Here is a 22,276-nt window from a genome sequence, read left to right as displayed (position 1 = left end):
TGTCATTCCAAGGCTTAACATGAACAAAGATAAAAACCTGACAACCTCGGCTTTCAATGGCTGGGAGGTTCAAAGTGGAATGATAGAGAGACTATGCGGGTCAAGTCTTTTCTGAAGCAGGGCTCTTTTCCTAGCAAAGGACCAACCAGGGAAGTTCTGACGGGCTTTCCTCAAGGCAACTTCTCTTACTAAAAGAAAAATTCTTCAAAATGATGTCCAGTTCCACCCACTTCCTAACATGAAGACATGGACCTTTGAAGATTCCTGAACGTAGTATAAAGGGCATTGTTTTCTGTACCCCAAAGACCCAGTAGGCTGCATTACACTTTTATGAACTTGAACAGCCTGCTTCAACTTTTTGGTTAAAGTTCATGTGTTATTAACACATTAAGTAAAAAAGTGATAATTTTCCCCTTTTACGAAACTGTGCATCCATGTAGATGAGTCAGCGGGTACCATAAGTTAGGAAGTATTCACCTGACAAAGACGTCTTGGTAATAAACTGTTGAAGGAATAATGGAAACCTGCCTGAGTCAAGCATGCCTGTGATTCAGACTATTAGAAACCAGCAGACAGGCACTTACTAACAAATGAAAATCCTTGACAATCTGGGAAAGATAACTGGGAACCTTTTGCTAGTACAACTGATTAATAAAACTATCTTAGAGAATTAATAGATGAAAATTATAAATTATGTTTATCCTAAGAACTCAGACCCATTGTTTTCCTTAAATTCTGCTGTTAAAACCAAATACAAGTTACAGAATCATAATGTAAAAATTTGGTTTTCCTTAGTTCAAATAAGTCTCCTAAATATTTTTTAAAAAAAGAATGTAAATATCCTTAAAAGACTAATGACATTTCACAGGTAATGCAATTTAGAAAGAAACACTTCCATGTTTTCTTTTCCAACAATGTGCATTTTTGTAAACTGCTATAAATTGCAATTCAAAAGCACTGATCTCGCCATCCCCAATCATTTTTTATACTGATCAAATGAATGCAGATACTCCAATTTGGGAGGGGCGACATGACATTTCACTTGGCAGTTCTAAACAGGTCACAGACCTTTCACAGACCCTAAGGCAGTGGGAGGGAGCTCTTTACTAAACCGTGTAACCAAATCAAACCAATGGTTACCCCTTTTCAAAACCATTGGAATGGTTTGCACAATGCTATTCACATAGCAGCACAGAAACTGAAAGGATAGTCACCCAATGGAGATTTCTTTCCTTTTGTTTAAACTTGCTGAGTTCAAAAAGTAATACTTGAAGGAAAACAACTACATTTGCTATGATAAAAATCATCAACAACAAACATGCATTTTTATTGACACCATGAAGTATAGCTGTAGCCATCCAGTAGTATGTATATATATATGCACATGTATGTATGTATATGTATGTCTATTTATTGGAGATGTTGCTTTGTTTGAAACCTTAGGTACAAAGACACAACATGGCTGCCCTGGAGATGACCTATTGCTTTCAAGTTGCTTGAACACATCAGAATTCCCATTGTTAAGGTTGATTAATTGAAACTGATAAGTTACCATGAATAAAGATTGTTTTTCTGTTTAATGTGGTGGGCCTGATTTGGTAAATGCCTCATTCATGTAGCTTTGCAGCACAGCATATGGGCAAAGAGTCATTCAGTACCACAAACATATACAATTTATTATGCTCGTATGGGCACAGCCAAAGGGCCTTTCTGTTTTAACAACAAAGTTTCAATGAAAAATTCCATTTAAAGAGTCACTAGTACATGAAGCATGATTTTGTCATTTATTCTTAAAGTTTCTATCTCTGCGTTTCTGTGGATAGTTTCAAAATTATAATATTTAAATACAGTAAGAAAAGATGCATATATCCAAATTATATCTTAGCATTAGTCATTAGGGATACAGCAGACTTTATCTAAAATGTTAACAGACATATGAAGAGAAAGCACTTTATCATCTGATGTCGCCTTGTGTGCCGTGCTATCGATAAGGTCACTGTAACGACAGCTCACACTGCCCAGTTTATAAATAAATGCAACTGAGGTTGGTGAACAACATGTCAACTTCCTGACTTTTTTTTTCTTAATGAAATCAGAAGACAACATTTAAAAATAATCTAGGGGCTATTGCATAAGAAAACAGTAGACATAAATTTCCCACAGTTTAGTTATCGTTAGGTTCCTTTACCTGAAAACTGATGTCACTTTTTAAAGATTACACTACGTACAAACTGTCATGAATATTTACCAAGAAAAGTAATGCTTATTATCTTTCACAGTGATGGTGTACAGAAATGTTTTTTTCTTTCTTAATTTAAGCTTCTCATGTAATTACCAGAAGAGTAATAACAAAAAAAATATGAAAGACATGCTAATGAACTAAAGAAATGACTGTATCCAGCCAAAGAAATAGTTACCATATTCAGCCTTTAATGTCGTATCAAATAAATTCTCTGGTCATTCATGTCCATGAAATAGTTCAAGTTCACCCAACATTTCTCAATTAAATTAGATGGGTAATCTCAGTTCAGCTCTTCTGGAGAGTAATAAACCACATTGGTCACAGCTGACCACAGCTAGCATGTGTTTTATAAAGGACTGGATGTCCATTGGAAAGCTAATCAGTGCAGTGTCACTTGTAAAATTCACTCTTGCATTTTGAAGTGATAATCTGTATCTAATTTTTAAAGAAAAATTTACTTTCTTTTCACTCTTCTGAGGCCAATTTCTTTTCTGGACCTGAATAGAGACCATTGGTGAAACAGTACCAAATAGCTTTGGTATGTGTATAACAAAAACCCACCTCTTTGTAGAACATAACAGATTATGCAATGTTCACAGATGCGTTTCACATTGTGCCTTTTGTGAGAAAATGAAGGCCCAACTCCGTTCCCCATCCCCCTTTTTATGAAAGACTGGGTTCCCAATGCAATCTGTTTTAATTCTAGAGAAAAATAAATATACTTAATAGGGAAGCTAAAGATAGTTCTTTTTAAAGGGATTTTCATTTGGGCCTCTGGTCCATGTTCTTTGCACAGGGTGAATTTGAAGTTCTAGCAGCTATAAGCAAGCAGACGCTTTGGGTCCTATGGATTAAAGTTTTAACTGCTCCTGTAACCCACCTTTGGTGTTTGGATATTTTTTAGAAATGCTGTTTTTACATAATTACATGCTTGAATTTATGTTATCAAAGAAACTAATTTTTCAGTTATAATTTTTAAAATATGCACACTGAAAATATTTAAAATTTTTGTTTCTATGTTTTTATTTTTGATTATTCTTTTCCCTGTTCTATCGAGCTAGAATTGACATGCAACAGTGTGTAAGTTTAGGTATAAAGCATAATAACTTGACTTACATATATTGTGACATGTGATTACCGCAATAAATTTATTTAACATTCATCATATTATATTTATACAAAAAAAAGAAAAAATTTTCCCTTGTGATAAGAATTCTTCATATCTACTCTCTTAACAACTTTCAAATATACCATATGTCAATGTTACGTGTACCCATCCTGTTGTATGTAACATTACTTACCTTCTAACTGGAAGTTTGTATCTTTTGACCACCTTCATCCAATCTCCTCACCTTCTTATGAGGGTAGAGGCTATTAAAAGATAATCCTGAGTATTAAGGCAGCAATTTTTGCAGCAATAGTGAAGAATGCAGAGGGGTCTCAGGGCTACCCTATCAAGTGGGACTACCATAAATCTTATTAGTTTTATTGAATGTTCTAGACTTTTTTAAAAAATTATTTTTATTTATTCATTTTAGAGAAGAGAGAGAGAGAGAGAGAGAGAGAGAGAGAAGGGGGGAGGATCAGGAAGCATCAACTCCCATTTGTGCCTTGACCAGGCAAGACCAGGGTTTTGAACCAGCGACCTCAGCATTCCAGGTCAACGCTTGATCCACTGTGCCACCACAGGTCAGGCCTCTAGTCTTTGAGTGTCAGTCCTAGAAAATAATTTCCAAGAACTGAGAAGTCTCTCTGCATCCTCAGTGTCTAGCACAGGGCTTTGCTTCTAGTAGGTGTTCATAAAGTTTGTTGAATGAATGTATGAATTAATAAAAAGAAGGTGAAACCTATAAGGTTAAGTATTGTGGCCCCTTTAGTATCCACAGCCTTTGTGATTCCCTCCCACATGATTCTGGTCTTGGTCATGAGACTCAGCTTGGCTAATGGGACAAGAGCGCACGTGGTATCCATAGAGATGGCTTAAAACAACATGTTTATTCTCTCACAGTTGTGGAGGCTTGAAAGTTCCAAATCAAGGTATTGACAGGATCATGATCCCTCTCAGACTTTGGATAGAATCCTTCCTTGCTCCTCCTAACTCATGGTGGTGGCCATAGACCCTTGGTGTTCCTTGGGGTCCCCTGCATCACCCCATCTCTATCTCTGCCAGCACATGCTATTCTCCCTGTGTCCGTGTCCAGTTTCTCTCTTCCTATAAGGACACCAGTCGTACTGGATTAGGGCTCACTATAATGACTTCATCTTTACTTGATTACACCTGACAACACCTTGTGTTACAGGTACTATAAGGTCACATTCACAGGAACTGGGGGTTAGGATTTCTGGGGTTTTTTTTTTGTTTGTTTGTTTTTGTATTTTTCTGAAGCTGGAAACGGGGAGGCAGTCAGACAGACTCCCGCATGCGCCCGACCGGGATCCACCCGGCACGCCCACCAGGGGGCGATGCTCTGCCCATCCGGGGCGTCGCTCTGTCGTGACCAGAGCCACTCTAGCGCCTGGGGCACAGGCCAAGGAGCCATCCCCAGCGCCTGGGCCATCTTTTGCTCCAATGGAGCCTCGGCTGCAGGAGGGGAAGAGAGAGACAGAGAGGAAGGAGAGGGGGAGGGGTGGAGAAGCAGATGGGAGCCTCTCCTGTGTGCCCTGGCCGGGAATCGAACCTGGGACCTCCGCATGCCAGGCTGACGCTCTACCACTGAGCCAACCGGCTAGGGCCGGGTTAGGATTTCAACATTATTTTTTTTTTGGTGGTAGGGGTAGACAGTTCAGCAAATAACACATCCTTTTCTGAAAAGATAACCTATTGCCTATTTTACAGAATGGAACACAAGGGAAAAGACTTACTACAATGCAGCAGAGACTTTCAAATGTTCTTTTAAAAAATATTGTAGATATTTAATGCATGCTTTTGACACATAGGATAATGACAACTGTGGCTATTGTTTACAATGTAAATGTTCTTAGAATAGGTTGTATAAATAAGGTAAGGCTGAAATCAAATAAAGGAACTTTGGTTCAGAAACATGAAGAAAACTGGTTTTTCTGGTGGGAAGGAGGGAGTACAATGGTACGGCGAGTCCATGATTTGGTACCTGCATGAATATGATAGATAGAGTTCTAAAAGAAAAATATAAATAGACATACTGGGCAGAACAAGATAAACATTTTTCTGGTAAAGAAATGTGAAGCAATGAACCAGGATATTGAACTGAATTGTGTCCCCAAAAGATGTTGATATCCTAATTTCTAGTACCTGTGAAGTGACTTTATTTGGAAATAAGGTTCTTAATCTAATATGTCTTTGTCCTCATAAAAGTAGAAGTTTGGACACAGACATGGGTACACAATAAGGAAGGATGCTGTGAAGACAAAGGGAGAACACCATCTATAAGCAAAGGACCGCTCAAGGCTACCAGAGCTTGGAGTGAGGTATGAGACAGGCTCTCCCTTGCAACTAGCTATCAGAATGAGCCAGCCTTGCTAACATCTTAATTTCAAAGTTTCAGCCGCTATAGCTGCAAGACAATACATTTCTGTGATTAAAGTCACCCAGTTTGTTTTACTTTGTTGTGTCAGCCTAAGAAACTAATACACAGGCTGAAACCACAAGGCTGTTTGGTTCCAGGTTCCAGGTCTAGAAATTTATACTGACATCCAAGAACAAAGGTTTTTTCTTCTTCCTCCTTTTTTTGGTAACAAACCAAATGTGCTTCATTTTGGGTGAAGAACAAATTCACTCCTTGAAGCTAGAAGCTAGAATGAAAGAAAGTTGGCATGGGAAGGGGATAAAAAAAGTTTCTAATATGGGGCTATGGCTTTATAAAAAGCTATGGGCCTAGGGAGGCTCTACGACAAAAACTTATTTCACTCATAAGGAAGTAAGCTAAGCCAGATGGCTTGGGGATGTCAACACCCTAGTGTCATAGCAGAACAGGTACCTTCAAGTTTATAGGAATGAGCTGTGGATTGGGAATGAGACTGACGCACACAGAAATAGTCACATAACTGTATTCAAGAGGTGGGGGGGAGAGACATGAACATCGATCTTTCCCTGTATTTGCCCTGACTGGGATTGAACCAGCAACCTCTGTGCTTCAGTAGGATTCTCTGACCAACTGAGCTATGGGGCCAGGGCAATATCCACTCTATTCTCTCAATTTGCAAAGTTATGCTTCCTCCAGTTGAAAGAAAGTCATATGGTATCTTTCACATACAAGGATGTCATTTCCAGTTCAGTTAAGGGGGCACTTGACATGTCCATGAATTTGCATGAATCCATACACAATAAATTATGAGATCTTGCCATTTCTATGACAGAATCACTCCTAAATTTAAAAATTAACATCTATTTGTCTCTACACTGATTAAACTCTTTCTCAATATTTTGTTATCACAATAAAGACTTACATGGTTTATAATGCCTCTGAAATGAGCAAGCAGCCATAGGGCAGCTGAGGTTTGTGATAAAATCAGTGGCCACAGGATCCAGAGAGGGTCCTAGAGTCCAACTCATGGCCCAGCAATTGAATAACAACACACACTAGAAAGCATTCTTGTCTCATGCTTCATGCTTTGAAGGGTTCTAAATGGCAGTTTGGGGCATAATTAGAAATGTGCTTAGTAGCATTTATTAAGTGAAACATTGTCTACATATACTTAAAAGCATCATTAGACTAAATTAATACAAGACAGTCCATCAAATTAATAAAGTACATTCTTCATATCTATTAGTCTTGACCATTTTTCTACTAAGTGTTTACGATCTTACAAATTCAAAGCAATTTGCCTGGTTACTTATTTCAAAGATTAATACTGTATTTTCAAAGCATGGATTAACTTTCATTCTCATTTATACATTCTTCAATCCCTTATTTGACCTATGGACAGAACTTCAGTTAGACAGAGAAATTCTGATTTCTGAGATTAATTCTCTAATCCAAGTGGTTATCTTGACTCTTTTTTATGTCACTGAAAATTCCCTGTATTTGCAAAGGTATATTAAGAGATATGCTGCTGATCTTCCAGACTTGATTCTCTAATATTGTAAACCTCATGCTTCAAATAGAAAATATGTATCTTTAGGGATATAAGCACCCCTATGTTCACTGCAGCATTATTCATGGTAGCCAAGATACAGAAACAACTTAAGTGTCCAATGGATGACTGGATAAAGAAGATGTGCTACATATATACAACGGAATACTACTCAGCCACAAGGCAGAGTGAAATACTGCTATTTACGACCACATGGCTGGATCTTGAGAGTATCATGCTAAGTGAAATAAGTCAGAGGTAAAAGGACAAAAACTATATGATTTCATTCATCTGTAGGATGTAAAATAGAAAGCAACAAACAAAATGAACTCACAGACATAGACAAGAATATGGTGGTGACCATAGATAAAGGGTTAAATATAGGGTGACTAGACTTTGGGAGTATACAGATGATGTACTACAGAATGGACACTTAAAACTATATAATGTTACTAACAAATGTTACCCTAATACATTTAATTTTTAAAATTCCTAATTGTTGGAAAATTTTTTTTTTTTTTTTGCATTTTTCTAAAGCTGGAAACAGGGAGAGACAGTCAGACAGACTCCCGCATGCGCCTCGACCGGGATCCACCCGGCACGCCCACCATGGGGCGACGCTCTGCCCACCAGGGGGCGATGCTCTGCCCATCCTGGGCGTCGCCATGTTGCGACCAGAGCCACTCTAGCGCCTGGGGCAGAGGCCACAGAGCCATCCCCAGCGCCCGGGCCATCTTTGCTCCAATGGAGCCGTGGCTGCGGGAGGGGAAGAGAGAGACAGAGAGGAAGGCGCGGTGGAGGGGTGGAGAAGCAAATGGACGCTTCTCCTATGTGCCCTGGCCAGGAATCGAACCCGGGTCCTCTGCACGCTAGGCCGACGCTCTACCGCTGAGCCAACCGGCCAGGGCTGGAAAATATTTTTAACCGTTTGAGTAGTGAGTTGTTTTTCATGCTCACTGACCCTTGGGAGTGAGTGTTTTTTGAAAAAATGAAATTAGTTTCAGTTACAGTTTTATTAACTTAAAATCATGTTTGTTTGATAACCAGTTTATGAAAACAAGAAGAACATACATTTGCCTTTTTTTTAAATGTTGCTTTACACATTTTTATAATAAATCGATCATACTCTGGATGGTCAGGAGGCATGAATACGTGCATGAACATTTGTACTATTCAAAGGGTTAAAAATATCTTTTGAATATAGGTATAAAGAACAAGGAAAAATGTTAAGAAAAGGTATTCAAGAATCATTCCAAATCTTAAAGACAAAAATGACATCTGTAACTTAGAAATATATCATTTGTATAATAGGTAATTTGTGAAAATAAAAAAAGTACTAGACAAGTTGGTGGCAGTGATATTAACATTTACACATGCTTTAATACATTGTATTTAGAAACTCAAGTTAGTCCTGGTACTTAACTCATAATTCATTGATTAATTCCTTCTACCATTTTTATACCATCAATTGCATGCTAAACAATGTTATATATTGTTTATGTATATATATATATATATATAGTATTATTAAACACTCACTTGAATATGAATTTGAAACCTTATTATAGTAACTATAGTTGAAGTCTAAAGATAATATATAAAACAATGTTAACACGCCTAAAATTTCTTTTTCTTTTTATCTGCTAAATTCCAGTTTTTGTGACTGTTAAAATTATTTCTGCATTTAAAACAAAAATAGAAGCAACTAAACTTCACTTTCAATTAATATTTATTTTTATAAAATTTTAACTACATTTAGTTAAAAAAACAAAGACAAAAACTTTATAGGTCCAAAAATTCAAAGAATGAAAAGAAATAATTTAAAATTGATTTAAATATATTGAGATTGTTCTACCAATCTTTAAAAGCCTTTAAATCATCTCGTCAATGTTTCTTCCCTAAAATCTCAGAGAATTAACAGCACAATGTAATCTAGGTTTAAATTTGGGTTCCTCCTGTGTTTAAGATATTTTGTTTGAGCTTTCCCTTACCGGCAAGTCACTTAAAGAGACACTGTTACTTTGAGGTTTTATCTGTGAGATTCGTGTCTTTGGGGCTCATTAAGGACATTTACAAAGATTACAATGTCAATAGCACCTAATTTCTGGACTGTGAGAAAGGTCCTCTTGAGTACATAAAATCTGTGGCAGTGCACAGTACACAATGGGCAGCTCAGATCCCAAATTTTATCACACTTAAGTAGCAAACAAATTAATAATGTTTCCTGGGCTCTCTTGGGATCATTATGACTGAGTAAAAAACTGCTTTGAAATTTTGCAGATAATATTCTACCTCATTTTTTATTCTCTTCGATTAACAAAGATTTATTTATCACTTATCTTTTTTCCTATGTTGTGTGACTCTCTGTTGTTCTCTTTAAGGTCCTTTTTGGATTAAAACTTGCAACATAAAAAAAAGTTATTTTCTATCTGCTTAAGAAAGATATATTACCGAATATAACACTGTTTTAATATATTTTTTATGTTTTATTTCACTCTTTGCAAAATAGCAGCTAGTGTACTGTAAAGCCAGTAGCCACGGCCACCATCACAGCAGCCTGGCCCATGCAGGTTTGCATTGGATTCGGACAGTCGGTAAAGAAACAATGGAGCCAAAAACTGATGGGCCATCATTTTTAATCCTAGCTTGTACCCAGCAGGCAAGTAAAAACACACACTGGGCTCCAAAACCCACTCACATTCAGTGCTCACAAAGCTACTGACTTATTCGAGTTTCCTAGAATCAAAGGTTTCTAGCTCACCAGACTTATTCACCTCTGTTCCCCATCTCCTTCCTTCTCCCTGCACAAACTCTGCACAAACTGGTTTTTCATTCAATACTCTGCCATCTTGGCTACTTCTCCTGGCCTCTCTCTGCTCTCTGCTATCTCCTCTAATGATAATCTCAGAACCAAGAGAGCAAGCTCCCGTTCTGCCCCCATATTATAGTATAGAAGTCAAAACCTTTAATCCAATATACAAAATAGGGAAGTCTCTAATACAAAGTCACTTATCTGGGGCATGATGGGATTGTACCACCCCACATCAAACAGGGTCGGAAAGGCTTAATCCCAAAACCAAGCCCCAGGCTACAAGGATTCTGCCTGCCTACAGCCCGCCCCCAACACACATTAATATCACCTGGGTGACGGCCTTCACGTGGGCAGCATCATCTTTAACAAAGTGAGCATAATATATTTTATCTGCCCAACATGTACATTTTAATAGTAATGATGGATTTTATTCTTATACTTATTTCTGGTACAAAATTAGTAACTAAAGATCTAATGGAGAAAGCAGCTCTTTTAAATCACTATCCTATGGTGTAAGTCATTACGGCTGTTATGTAGCTGTTAAAATGTAGACTTTATTTTGGAGAGGGGGGGTGCTATTATCAACAGCTCAGAAGGACAGACAGGGATAGGGTTAGCTAGGCACAGCATGTGTTCTCTCACTTCATCTGCATCACAAGGTGTGAGGTGGAGTCACCATCTCCATTTTACATAGCAGAGAAAATTGAGATGAAGTCACTGAGTGAGTAAGTAGCTGGAACTGAGATGGCAACTGAAGTCAGTCTACCTCCAAAACTTTTCTGTTACCTCCCATGTTTTCCCATTATACTGTTGAAAATGGGACAACACTCCATACATAAGTCTTGGGCCAAGTAACCATAACTTTGTGGTTGAATGGTGACGAACTTAGGCTCTGCACCACACTCTCTGATTCTTATTTAAGATGTTCCACTTACTTGTGGTGTAACCCTGGAAGCTTACTAATCCCCTTTTGTCCAATAGTCTCCTCTGTAAATAGGGGGAAAGCAAGAGTGCCCATCTCTTAGAGTTTTGTCAAGATTGAATTTACAACCTGAAAGGCATTTACTTATTTATTTTAATTGATTTTAGAGATAAGGGGAAAAGTGAGAGAGAGAGAGAGATCAATTTGTTGTTTCACTTATTTATGCATTCATTGGTTGATTCTTGTATATGCCCTGACCGGGGGTAGAACTCACAACCTTGGTGCATCAGCACAGTACTCTAAGCAACTGAGCTACCCTGCCAGGGCCTAAAAGGCTTTTAGAATAGGATTGACACCAACTAACTGTCAGCTATACATAATTTTTAAAGTATCTTGTATCTGAAAGTGCAACTTAAGAACCTCAATCCTTGATGCAACACTGAGGTGGTTGTATCAGGAAAGATAAATATTCAAAAGGGTATTTGAAATATTAATATTCTATTTAGATATTCTAAAAAATGGAACTCAATACAACATTGACTTGAAAGAACTCAATTTGGCTTCTTTCACCATATGGGTTACATAAACAATGCCCTCTGCCATGTTATAGAAAGTAATAAAGATTTGTCTATAAGTCACATATATATTAAACATGAACTAAACACCTCTTTGATAATGTATTTGTGAATTAGTATTTGAAAACACTAATAATATAGGGGCCTGAAGGAGGGTACTCAACCTTCTGAAATATCTGAGAAGCTTAGAATGACTTGTTTCATGAAGATAATTTGGCTCTTTGAAAGCCTAGTCATAATCACTAAAAGCTATGCATTCTTTAAAAAAATATTTTTTTATTGATGGAATTTTGGAGACAGGAAGGAAGGGAGAGAGGGAGAGATGGGAGGAGGAGAGAGAGAAACATTAATCCATTGCTTTACCCATCCATGCATTCCTTAGTTGATGCCTGTATGTGCCCTGACCAGGGACTGAACCCTCAACCCTGGCACACTGGGATGATGCTCCAACCAACAGAGTTACTAGACCAAGGCAAGAGCCTGTGCTTTCTAATGAAAAGATTCATTTACTCCCAAATTAGTAAATTTGTAGTTCATTTATTTCCCAAATTAGTAAATTTGTATAAAAATGTCTCCTGGCATTCATTTACTTGTTTTTATTTATTAAGAACAAAAATATAATTTTTAGTAAACTTTGTATTAACTGGAACCCAATTAAACAAACTTTTGTTAACTAGGTTATTTCCTCTAACTTCAGAGAGAAGAACAAGAACTGTCAAAGTTGTGTTTGAGCCTGACCAGGTGGTGGTGCAGTGAATAGAGTGTTGACCTGGGACATTGAGGTCCCAGGTTCAAAACCCCGAGGTCACTGGCTTGAGTGTAGGCTCACCAGCTTGAGCCCAATGTCAATGACTTGAGCAAAGGGTCATAGGCTCAGCTGGAGCCCCTCAAGGCACAGATGAGAAGCAATCAATGAACAACTAAAATGCTGCAACTATGAGTTGTGCTTCTTATCTCTCTCCCTTCCTGTGTGTGTGTTTCTGTCTCTCTCAAGAAAGAGAAAAAGTTGTATCTGAGATTTAATAGAAATTTCAGGTTTATGTTTAGAAAATTTGGTGTGAATATTGTCAATGAGGCCTCCTCTGTAATGCAGACTCATATTCAGAACAGTGAGTTTTGTGACATACTGCACAATTATAGAACATAAAAAAAATTTACATTCCATTCAATTTGGTAAGATGAAAAGTGTACCAATAAATTTTAGGAGGGTTTTGTGTAGCCAGGGTAGAAATTAAGTCCACATTTTGCATTTTCAGAACTGAGGAAAGGGGGTGACATTTGTTTCAGCTCAGTACTGCAAATGGACCTTTGAAAATGGTTTGCTTGGTTGAGGAAAATAAAATTTTGATGCAAACTCCTCAACTGAAATACTTGGGGTATGAAATACTGCTGTTCAACTTTCTAATTAAAATTTCAGGCAAGAATCCAAATGAAAAAATTGTATTTTCGTGACAAATCCTGACAGTCTCTTGTCTCCTAATATATTATAATGTTTTAGAGATAACTTACTGTATGGATTGGAATTTCCAACAACTCAAAAGATCTAATCACTTATTGAAATGCCAATATATAGGCTCTGGCTGGGTAGCATGATTGGCTTAGAGCCTGGTCCTGATTTGCTAAGGTTGTGGGTTTGATTCCTGGTCAGGGCACATACAAGAATCAACCAATGAATGCCTAAATAAGTGAAACAAAGTGATGTCCATCTATCTGTCTGCCTGTCTCTATCTCTCCCCCTTCCTCTCTCTCTAAAATCATTAAATTAAAAAAATGGTAAATGCGGATACCTTTAAAAGGTAGTAGCTGTGTGCTATAGAGTCCAGTCCAAGCCTTACTGTAATCTAAGTGCCAGCCCGAGAGGCAACCGGCACTGTGAGTGCTGAGAGATTGCTCTGTACCTGGGCCAGGCACCTCTGGAACTGCTTATACATGTAAGCACTAAAGAAATAGCCTTTCGATTGCATGGAGGCCCAGAAGAGAGATTCTTCTCTGCTAAAGATCAATACAGATTTCAAGAAGTAGAATATTTTGTCCCTGGCCGGTTGGCTCAGCGGTAGAGTGCCGGCTGGGTATGTGGAAGTCCCGAGTCTGATTCCCAGTCAGGGCACACAGAAGTGACCATCTGCTTCTCCACCCCTCCCCCTCTCCTTTCTCTCTCTCTCTCTCTCTGTCCCCTCCCACAGGCATGGCTTGGTTGTCCCTGGGTGCTGAGGATGGCTCCATGGCCTCACCTCAGGTGCTAAGTACAAGATTTTAAAGCTAGGGTCTAAGATTTAAACTCATATCATACTCTTGCATAAATATTATTTAAAAGTCTACTTTTAAACATTTCCAGACATAAAAAATAAAAATTACTGATACCCTTTGGTTATCATCAATAATAATACTTTAGACTAATAATGTTATTTTTTTTATTACTTTAGTGAGAGGAGGGGAGGCAGAGACAGACTCCTGCATGCACCCTGACCAGGATTCACCTGCAAGGCCCCTAGGGGGCAATGCTTAGCCCATCTGGGGCCCTTGCTCCCTTGCAACCGGAGCCATTTTCAGGCCTGAGGCAGAGGCCTTGGAGCCATCATCAGTTGCTGGGGCCAACTCGCTCTAATAGAACCTTGGCTTCAGGAGGGGAGGAGAAGAAAGAGAGAGAGAAGCAAGAGGGAGAGGAATAGAGAAGCAGACGGGGTGCTTCTCCTGTGTGCCCTGACCAGGAATCGAACCCGGGACATCACACTCTGGGCTGATGCTCTACCACTGAGTCAACAGCCAGGGAAATGTCATATTTTGTTAATCCAACTTGTTTAGTAGAGGCTGTTAAGAACCTTAAATGATGAATTTCTTTAGTTTTACTTAATCAACCTGCCACTCAACACCATTCGCTGGATTGTTTATAACATAGACAGTTAAGGAAAGAGGTGATAAGTAGGATCTGTATTTTGGTTTCCAAATTTAAATGAAAGGAAGTATGCTTATACCCCCAAACACATAGAAACTTATGAACAAAACATACTTCTATTTTCAAAAGACTCCAATTTGAAGCCTTGTACGAACTGAGGGGAAATAAAGTATGCTAGATATATTAATAGTTGTACTTTTTTCTTAATTATTAAGTTGGAAAATAGAAATTTAACAAGAACATGTGGTTGGTGGGCAGTTTAATAAAAAGTAAATAGGATTCCAATTGAGACAGATTCTAGTTTTGAAATATGACCAAATTAATTTTCAGTTAGCAGCAATCAATATTTAAAAATACATATTAGCATTCTTTTTTTTAGATTTTATTTAATCATTTTAGAAAGAGGAGAGAGAGAGAGAGAGAGAGAGAGAGAGAGAGAGAGAGAGAGAGAGAGAAGGTGGAGGAGCAGGAAGCATCAATTCCCATAAGTGCCTTGACCAGGTAAGCCCAGGGTTTCAAACTGGCGACCTCAGTGTTCCAAGTTGACCCTTTCTCCACTGCGCCACCACAGGTGAGACCCATATTAGAGTTCTTTTATTCAGCATATCTATGTATTAGTTTTATAAATTGTCTGAAAAAAGTTATATGTTCATGCAGAATATCTAACACCTCAGGATAACAAAGAAAAGTAGACTCAGTACGCATTCATTCTGTGTGTGAACCGTTTTTCCAACAATAAATATTCTTACCTTTTGATGGAAGCAGAAAAGATTTCTGATCACTGATGGTGTCCGTATACCTGCTGTCTATCTGTAGATTAAACCAAAAAGTTTCATTATTGAGACTGAATAATATTGACTGATTAAATGTTTAATAGGGGAAAAAATAATTTACCTACCAAAGCTCTATAAGTATCACTCCCAGAAGATGGAGAATCTGTTACCAAGTTCATTTTAGACTGCACAAATAAAGGTTTTACTTTCTGGAAGACACAGAAAGAACATGCTGTGTTGTCAAGGGGAAATAATTATAAAAAAAATGAATGTAGACTATTCTTCAGCCCTTAGTTTACCAAGGATAAAAACTATGTTCTTTACTTATTTCCTCAAATATGGCTGGGGAAATCCTTTCCTTTTAGCCCATGGAATAGACCTTTTCCTTATTCAGGCTGCCTTGAGAAAATTAAAAAAAAAATCCAATAATAATTAAAAGCAGACAAATTGGTGGTGGGAGAGCGAGAATGGGGTTTGTTTTCTAATGGGTACGAAGTTTCAGTTTTGTAAGAAAAAAGGGATTCTGGTGATTTGTTCCACAACAATGTGGATGGTCTTAAAATTACTGAACTGTATACTTAAAAATGGTTAAGATGGGCCCTGGGCGGCTGGCTCAGTGGTAGACTGTCGGCCTGGCGTGTGGAAGTTCCGGATATGATTCCCGGCCAGGGCACACAGGAGAGGCACCCATCTGCTTCTCACCTCTCCCCCTCTTGCCTCTCTCTCATGAGTTGGCCTGGGGCATTGATGGCAGCTCCCAGGTTTTTGCCTCGGGCACTAGGAAGCAAGGGCCCCAGATGGGCAGAGAATCGCCCCCTAGTGGGCTTGCCTGTCAGGGTGCATGTGGGAGTCTGTCTCTGCTTCCTTCGTCTCACTAAAAAATAAGAATAAATTTAAAAAATGGTTAAGATGGCAAATTTTATGTTCTGTGTATTTATGACAATTAAAAAAAAAGTCTTCAACAGTCTCTTTACAAAAGAAGGCCTAAGAACAGGCAGTAAGCACATGAAAAGATGTGCAACATCATTAATTATCAGGGAAATAAAAGTTAAAACTTCAGTGAGGTAGTATTTGAGCATGATTAAAGTTTAAAAAGTGACAATATCAAGTTGGTGCCGATGTAGACCAATAGGAACTTTCAACATTGCTGGTGGGAGGTAAAACAATACAACCACTTTGGAATATTGGCAATTTCCTATCAAGTTAAACATATACACTCTTATGTCCCACCCTGAGAGTTACAAAAACATTTCCACAAACGACTTGTACAGGAATGTTTATAGCAGCTCCCTCTCCCCCAACATAGTCCCTAACTGGAAACAACCCAGGTATCCATCCATCAAGAAAAGAATGAATAAACAAATTAGGGTTTAGTCATTCAATAGAATACTATTCCGCAATACAAAGAAATTATTGCTACAGATACACATAATAGCATGGATGAATCTTAAAAGCACTTCGCTCAATAAAATAAGCCAGCCATAAAAGAATACATACTTTATAATCCATCTACATAAAATTTAAGAACAGGCAAAACTAACCTGTAGTTATAGAAATCAGAACAGTGTTTGTTTGGCATGAGAATCTGGGGAAACTATTGTCTGGAAAGGGACATGAGATTTTAAGGACAATGGAAATATTCTGTGCTTTCATTTAGGTGATAGTTACACAGGTCAAACTCTTCAAATGGGCCATGGACAGTGAGCTCAGTCAGTTAGAACGTCATCCCAAAACACCAAGGTTGCAGGTTTAATCCCTGGTCAGGGCACACACAGGAAATGACTAATGAATGTACAACTAAATAGAACAACACATGAATGCTTCTCTCTCTCTCTCTCTTCCTGTCTGCCTCATTCTTCTCTCTCTCTAAAATCAAATAAAAAACTCTTCAAATGATATACTTAATATTTATTCACCTTACCATATATAAAATATACCTTAATAAAGAAAATACTAAACCTTTTCTTTTGTAACTTGTATTTACCACATTTACCCAGGTATAAGACACAAGCTTTTTCAAAAAATTTGAGGCCTAAAAACTGGGTGCGTCTTATACAGTGGTTGTGGATTTCTTTTACTTGCATTTCTTGCTTTTTCACGCTTGTTTTTGTGCTCATTGTTGAAAACAGTCATTTATCATCAAACACAGATAAATTAATGGATGGGAGTTTTGATAGTGATGAGGAGTTGTATGAATTTTAGGATGAAAAAAACTTGAGTTCAATAACTTTATGTAATACATTTCCCCCCCCCAAATTTTGGGCCCCAAAATTAAGGTGTGTCTTATACATGGGAAGTGTCTTATACATGGGGAAATATGTAAACATGTAATTTAAAGTTTGATGTGTCCTTATTAATATCTATCTTTTCTACATTGTAAGCCGGGCACTATTCTTGGCTCTATGTGTAAAACAATTTACAAGAGATACCAGTCTGTGATCTCATGGTATTTATAGTCTATAAAGGAAGGAGCCATATTCATCATGCTATCTTATTCCCAGCACAAAGCGTGGTACATATTTGCATCTAATAACTATTTGTGAAATTGATGAATGACTATAGAGTATAGGGAACCAAGGGAAAAGATTAGTGTACCCTAAACTCATTCATTTGTTCACTACTTATTCATCATTCTCTCACTTTCCCTCTTTTAAATATTTGAAAAGTATTCTTAAGCCTTTGCTATCCCTTTGGATGAGTGTCTCAGGTGCTCATGTCCTGTGTGGATGTACAGGTATGGATTCAGAGCCTGGAACCCCAGATAAGAAGTGGCACACAGATATATTGCAAAGTAGATGGAGGACCATCCCACCTCCGTAGGAAGGTGGGTTGGCATGAATATCTGAGGGCAGGGTCAAGATGTTTTTCAAAAGAAATGCTGGATCTATTAATGTGCTTGGACTGATACAATTTTGAGATTTTATTTATTTATTTTTTCAGTTACAGCTTACATTCAATATTGTTATTATTATTTTGTATGTGTGTGTATGTGTGTGTGTGTGTGTGTGAGAGAGAGAGAGAGAGAGACAGGAAAGGAGAGAGATGAGAAGCATCAACTCGTAGTTGTGGCACTTTAGTTGTTTGTTGATTGCTTCTCATATGTGCCTTGACTGGGGGCTACAGCAGACTGAGGGACCCCTTGTTCAAGCCAGCGACCTTGGGCTTCAAGCCAGTAACCTTTGGGCTCAGGCCAGTGACCATAGAATCATGTTGATGATCCCACACTCAAGTTGGTGACCTCGGGGTTTGGAACCTGAGACCTCAGCATCCCAGGTTAATGATCTAGCCATTGAGCCACCACTAGCCAGGCATCAATATTACTTTGTATTAGTTTCTCATGTATAGTATAGTGGTTAGACAAACACATACATGATAAAGTGTTCTTCTTGATATTCTCAGTACTCACCTGGCACCATACACAGTTATTACAACATTATTGACTATATTTTCTATGCTATACTATATATCCTCATGTTATAATTTTGAGATTTTAGAAGTCTTTTTTAATAAAGTCAAAGCAATTCAAATTTGACTGAGAAAAATTTACCAGATAATCCTAAAACAAGCCTGTTTTTAAGCAGCACAGTATTCTCATGGGTCCTCCAATATTTGATTTGTCCAACTGATTAAATTCTAAAATGAGGATTACTCCACTTGAAATTGTCAGTTTCAGGTAAGACAAGGAAAACCGAAAGGGGAAGAAAGAGACTATATATGCTTTTATCTATGTAGATCAGTTTTGGAACATTTCAGAGGAATTAGTTATTAAAATCCTCAGCAAGGTTCAGATTACTATATAAACTTTAAAAACTAGAAATAATGGTGGTGTAAGTAAACATGATACTCAAAACCTTACACAACCACATCAACATTACAACTAAACTACAGAACAACCATTATTCAGAATCACCTAAAATCTACCTGACTAGAAGTCCTATAACTCAGGTTATAAAGAAAAAACCACATTAAGACTAGTAGGAGGGGTGGAGACATGGAATGGGCTGGTCCTACACCCAAGAGTAGCAGATAAAAATTAAGAGGAATATCTTGGTGTTGGAGGTACCCTCTGAAAAGCCAAGGATCCCAGCCTCGTACCAGGCCATCCAGCTGAGAGTTCTAGTGCCAGGAAGAGAAGTCTCCATGACATCTGGATGTGTAAACCATCAGGGACTGTAGCTGAGTGAGATGGAAGCTGTTGGAGTTCTAGATGTTCCTCTTAAAGAGTCCATACACAAACTTAACTTGAACTTACTCAGTCTGAGTTCCAGGGCAGGGGCCAGAGCTTGAACGGAACCAGGGACATAGGAGGAGGAACTGAATTGTCTGGCTTCAAGTTAAAGCTAGAGGGGCAGCACTCTCCAAGATAAAAGTGCTCGCAGAAGCCATTGTTCCTTTGCCAAGTCTTACCCTCAACAGAGCTAGCACTATATCTGAGTCTCCACCAACCTGGCTAACACTGTTTGCCCCACTTTGGTGATTCCCTGAGGTCTTGCCCCACCCAGCTTACATGTTCACTCAAGCCATTTCCAGTGGCTTTTCCATACAAATGCTTTCTGTTGGCTCATGCTTTGGACTTTCTTAACCCTTTGATTAGTACGAATGTTCATGTACATCTTCAGGCCTCCTGACCATCCAGAGTACGACTGTAAGAAAAACTGTTATTTTAAGAATGTGTAAAGCAACATTAAAAAAAGGCAAATGTACGTTCTTTTAGTTTCCATAATTTGGTTGTCAAACAAACATGATTTGAAGTTAATAAAACTGTAACTGGAACTAATTTCATCTTTCGAAAAAAAAAACCTCACTCCTGGGGTCAACGAGCACGAGAAAAACTCACTACTCAAAGGGTGAAAATCTCTCAAACAAATAGCATATGGCCTTTGCATACTCTGTACTTCTTTCTAAGTGGTCCCAGGCCTGAAACTAGAGGGAGCCAGCCTCAGTTCACAGGTTGGCCTCTCCTGGGCACTGCAAACCCAGTACAAGTAGCAACCATCTGCAGATCACTTTGTAGTTCATACCAGGTGACCCGGGCCAGGCAGAGGGAGTGGCTGACCTTAGCTTGCACCTTCTGGAAGGTCCTAGAGCCAGTGCATTCAGTGGACAGCTTTAGACCATGGATTACAACCCAACCCTGTCCACAAGCAACACATTCAAGGGGCAGACTTGGCAGGCACCAAAGTCCCACTGAAGCAAGTTCAGGGGTCAACTCCTGCACAGCAGCTGTTGATCAGCCTGAGGGCCAATCTCTTTTTGTGATGTTCCAATAGCAATTAAGGTTCAACTACAACAAGAAGGTGCCCACAGTCCACACGAGATGGGGGATGTGACTGAAGCACCCCAGCTTAGTAAGTGGGGAGTCTGTTCCACTGGCGCTACAGAATGCCTACTACATAAGATCACCCTACCAAGACTGGAAGACGCAGCATTCTACTTAATACATAAAAACAAACACAGGGAAGCAGCCAGAATGAGGTGACAAAGAAACAGCTTCCACATGAAATCTCTAGAAAAAGAACTGAATAAAATGGAGGCAGCAAATTACCAGATACAAAGTTCAAAAAAATGGTTGTGAAGATGCTCAGGGAACTTAGTGAGAACTTCAACAGTGTAAAAAAGAACAGGGAAACCATAAAATAAGAACCAGTCAGAAATGAACACTACATTGAAATGAAAACTACATTGACTGAAATGAAAAATATAGTATAGGGAATCAATGGTAAAATAGATGAAGCAGAATCAAATCAGAAAATTTCAAATATAAGGAGGCAAAAAATACCAAATCAGAACAGCAAAAAAAAAAAAAAAAAAAAAAAAAGAATTAAAAAATGCGGATAATATAAGGAGCCTCTGGGATAACTTCAAGCATACTAATATTTGCATCATGGAGTGTCAGAAGGAGAAAAGAGAGAGCAAGAAATTGGAAAACCAATTTTAAAAAAATAATGATGAAAAACTTCCCTAACCTGGTGAAGGATATAGACATGCAAGTCCAGGAAGCACAGAGAGTATCAAATAAGATGAACCTAAAGAGGTCCCCGCGAAGACATATCATCATTAAAATGCCAAAGGTTAAAGACAAAGAGAGATTCTTAGAAGCAGCAAGAGAAAAGCAATTGGTTACCTACAAGGGAGCTCCCCTAAAACTGTCAGCTGATTTCTCAACAAAGATTCTGCAGGCCAGAAGGGACTTGCAAGAAATATTCAAAGTGATGAAAAGCAAAGACCTAAAATGAAAACTGCTCTACTCAGCAAAGCTATAATTTAAAGTTGGAGGAGAGATTAAAGAGCTTCCCAGACAAGAAAAAGCTAAAGGAGTTCATCACCATCAAACCAGTATGTTAAAGGGTTTTCTTTAGAAGAAGAAAAAGAAAAAGATCAAATATATAAATAATAAAATGGCAATAAATACCCATTTATCAACAATTACTTTACATGTAAATGATTAAATGCTCCAATCAAAAAACGTACAGTAACTGAATAGATTACAAAACAAAACTTCTACATATGCTGTCTATAAGAGAGACACTTCAAATAGAAAGTCACACACAAACTGAAAATAAAAGGATGGAAATGATATTTCATGAAAATGGAAACAAACAAACAAAAAAAGCTGGGGTAGCAATACTTACATCAGACAAAACAGACTTTAAAACAGAGGCTGTAACACGAGACAGAGAAGAATCCAGTAACTCGACTTCTGGGTATTCATCCAAATAAACTCAAACACTAAACTGAGAAGACATATACATCCATATATTTATTGTAGCATTATTTACAATAGCTAAGATATGGAAGCAACCTAAGTGTTCATCAATAGATGTATGGATAAAGAAGTTTTCAGTGCATACATAAAATGGACTATGAGACAGCCATAAAAAATAAAACCTTGCCATCTGCTATAATAAGGATGGACCTAGAGGGCGTGATGCTGAGTGGAATAAGTCAGACCGAGAAAGACAAATGCCAGGTAATTTCATCTTTAATTGTGGAATCCAAAAACCAAA

General features: G+C 38.2%; 1 protein-coding gene across 1 annotated transcript in view; it reads right to left on the bottom strand.

Annotated features, from left to right (window-relative positions):
- Nucleotides 1-22,276, bottom strand: part of C5H10orf67 (chromosome 5 C10orf67 homolog) — a 135,257-nt gene that overhangs the window by 5,733 nt on the left and 107,248 nt on the right. Inside the window, exons 16-17 of the mRNA XM_066386560.1 lie at nucleotides 15,395-15,478; nucleotides 15,246-15,306 (exon numbers count right to left, since the gene is read on the bottom strand). Of these exons, the coding sequence (XP_066242657.1) occupies nucleotides 15,246-15,306; nucleotides 15,395-15,478 (145 nt within the window). The remainder of the gene's footprint in view (nucleotides 1-15,245; nucleotides 15,307-15,394; nucleotides 15,479-22,276) is intronic.

The sequence above is a fragment of the Saccopteryx leptura genome, chromosome 5 (assembly GCF_036850995.1).
Source record: "Saccopteryx leptura isolate mSacLep1 chromosome 5, mSacLep1_pri_phased_curated, whole genome shotgun sequence".
In the NCBI taxonomy this organism is placed as follows: Eukaryota; Metazoa; Chordata; class Mammalia; order Chiroptera; family Emballonuridae; genus Saccopteryx; species Saccopteryx leptura.
The sequence above is the reverse complement of the archived record's forward strand: the minus strand, read 5'-3'. Positions and strand labels throughout refer to the sequence as shown.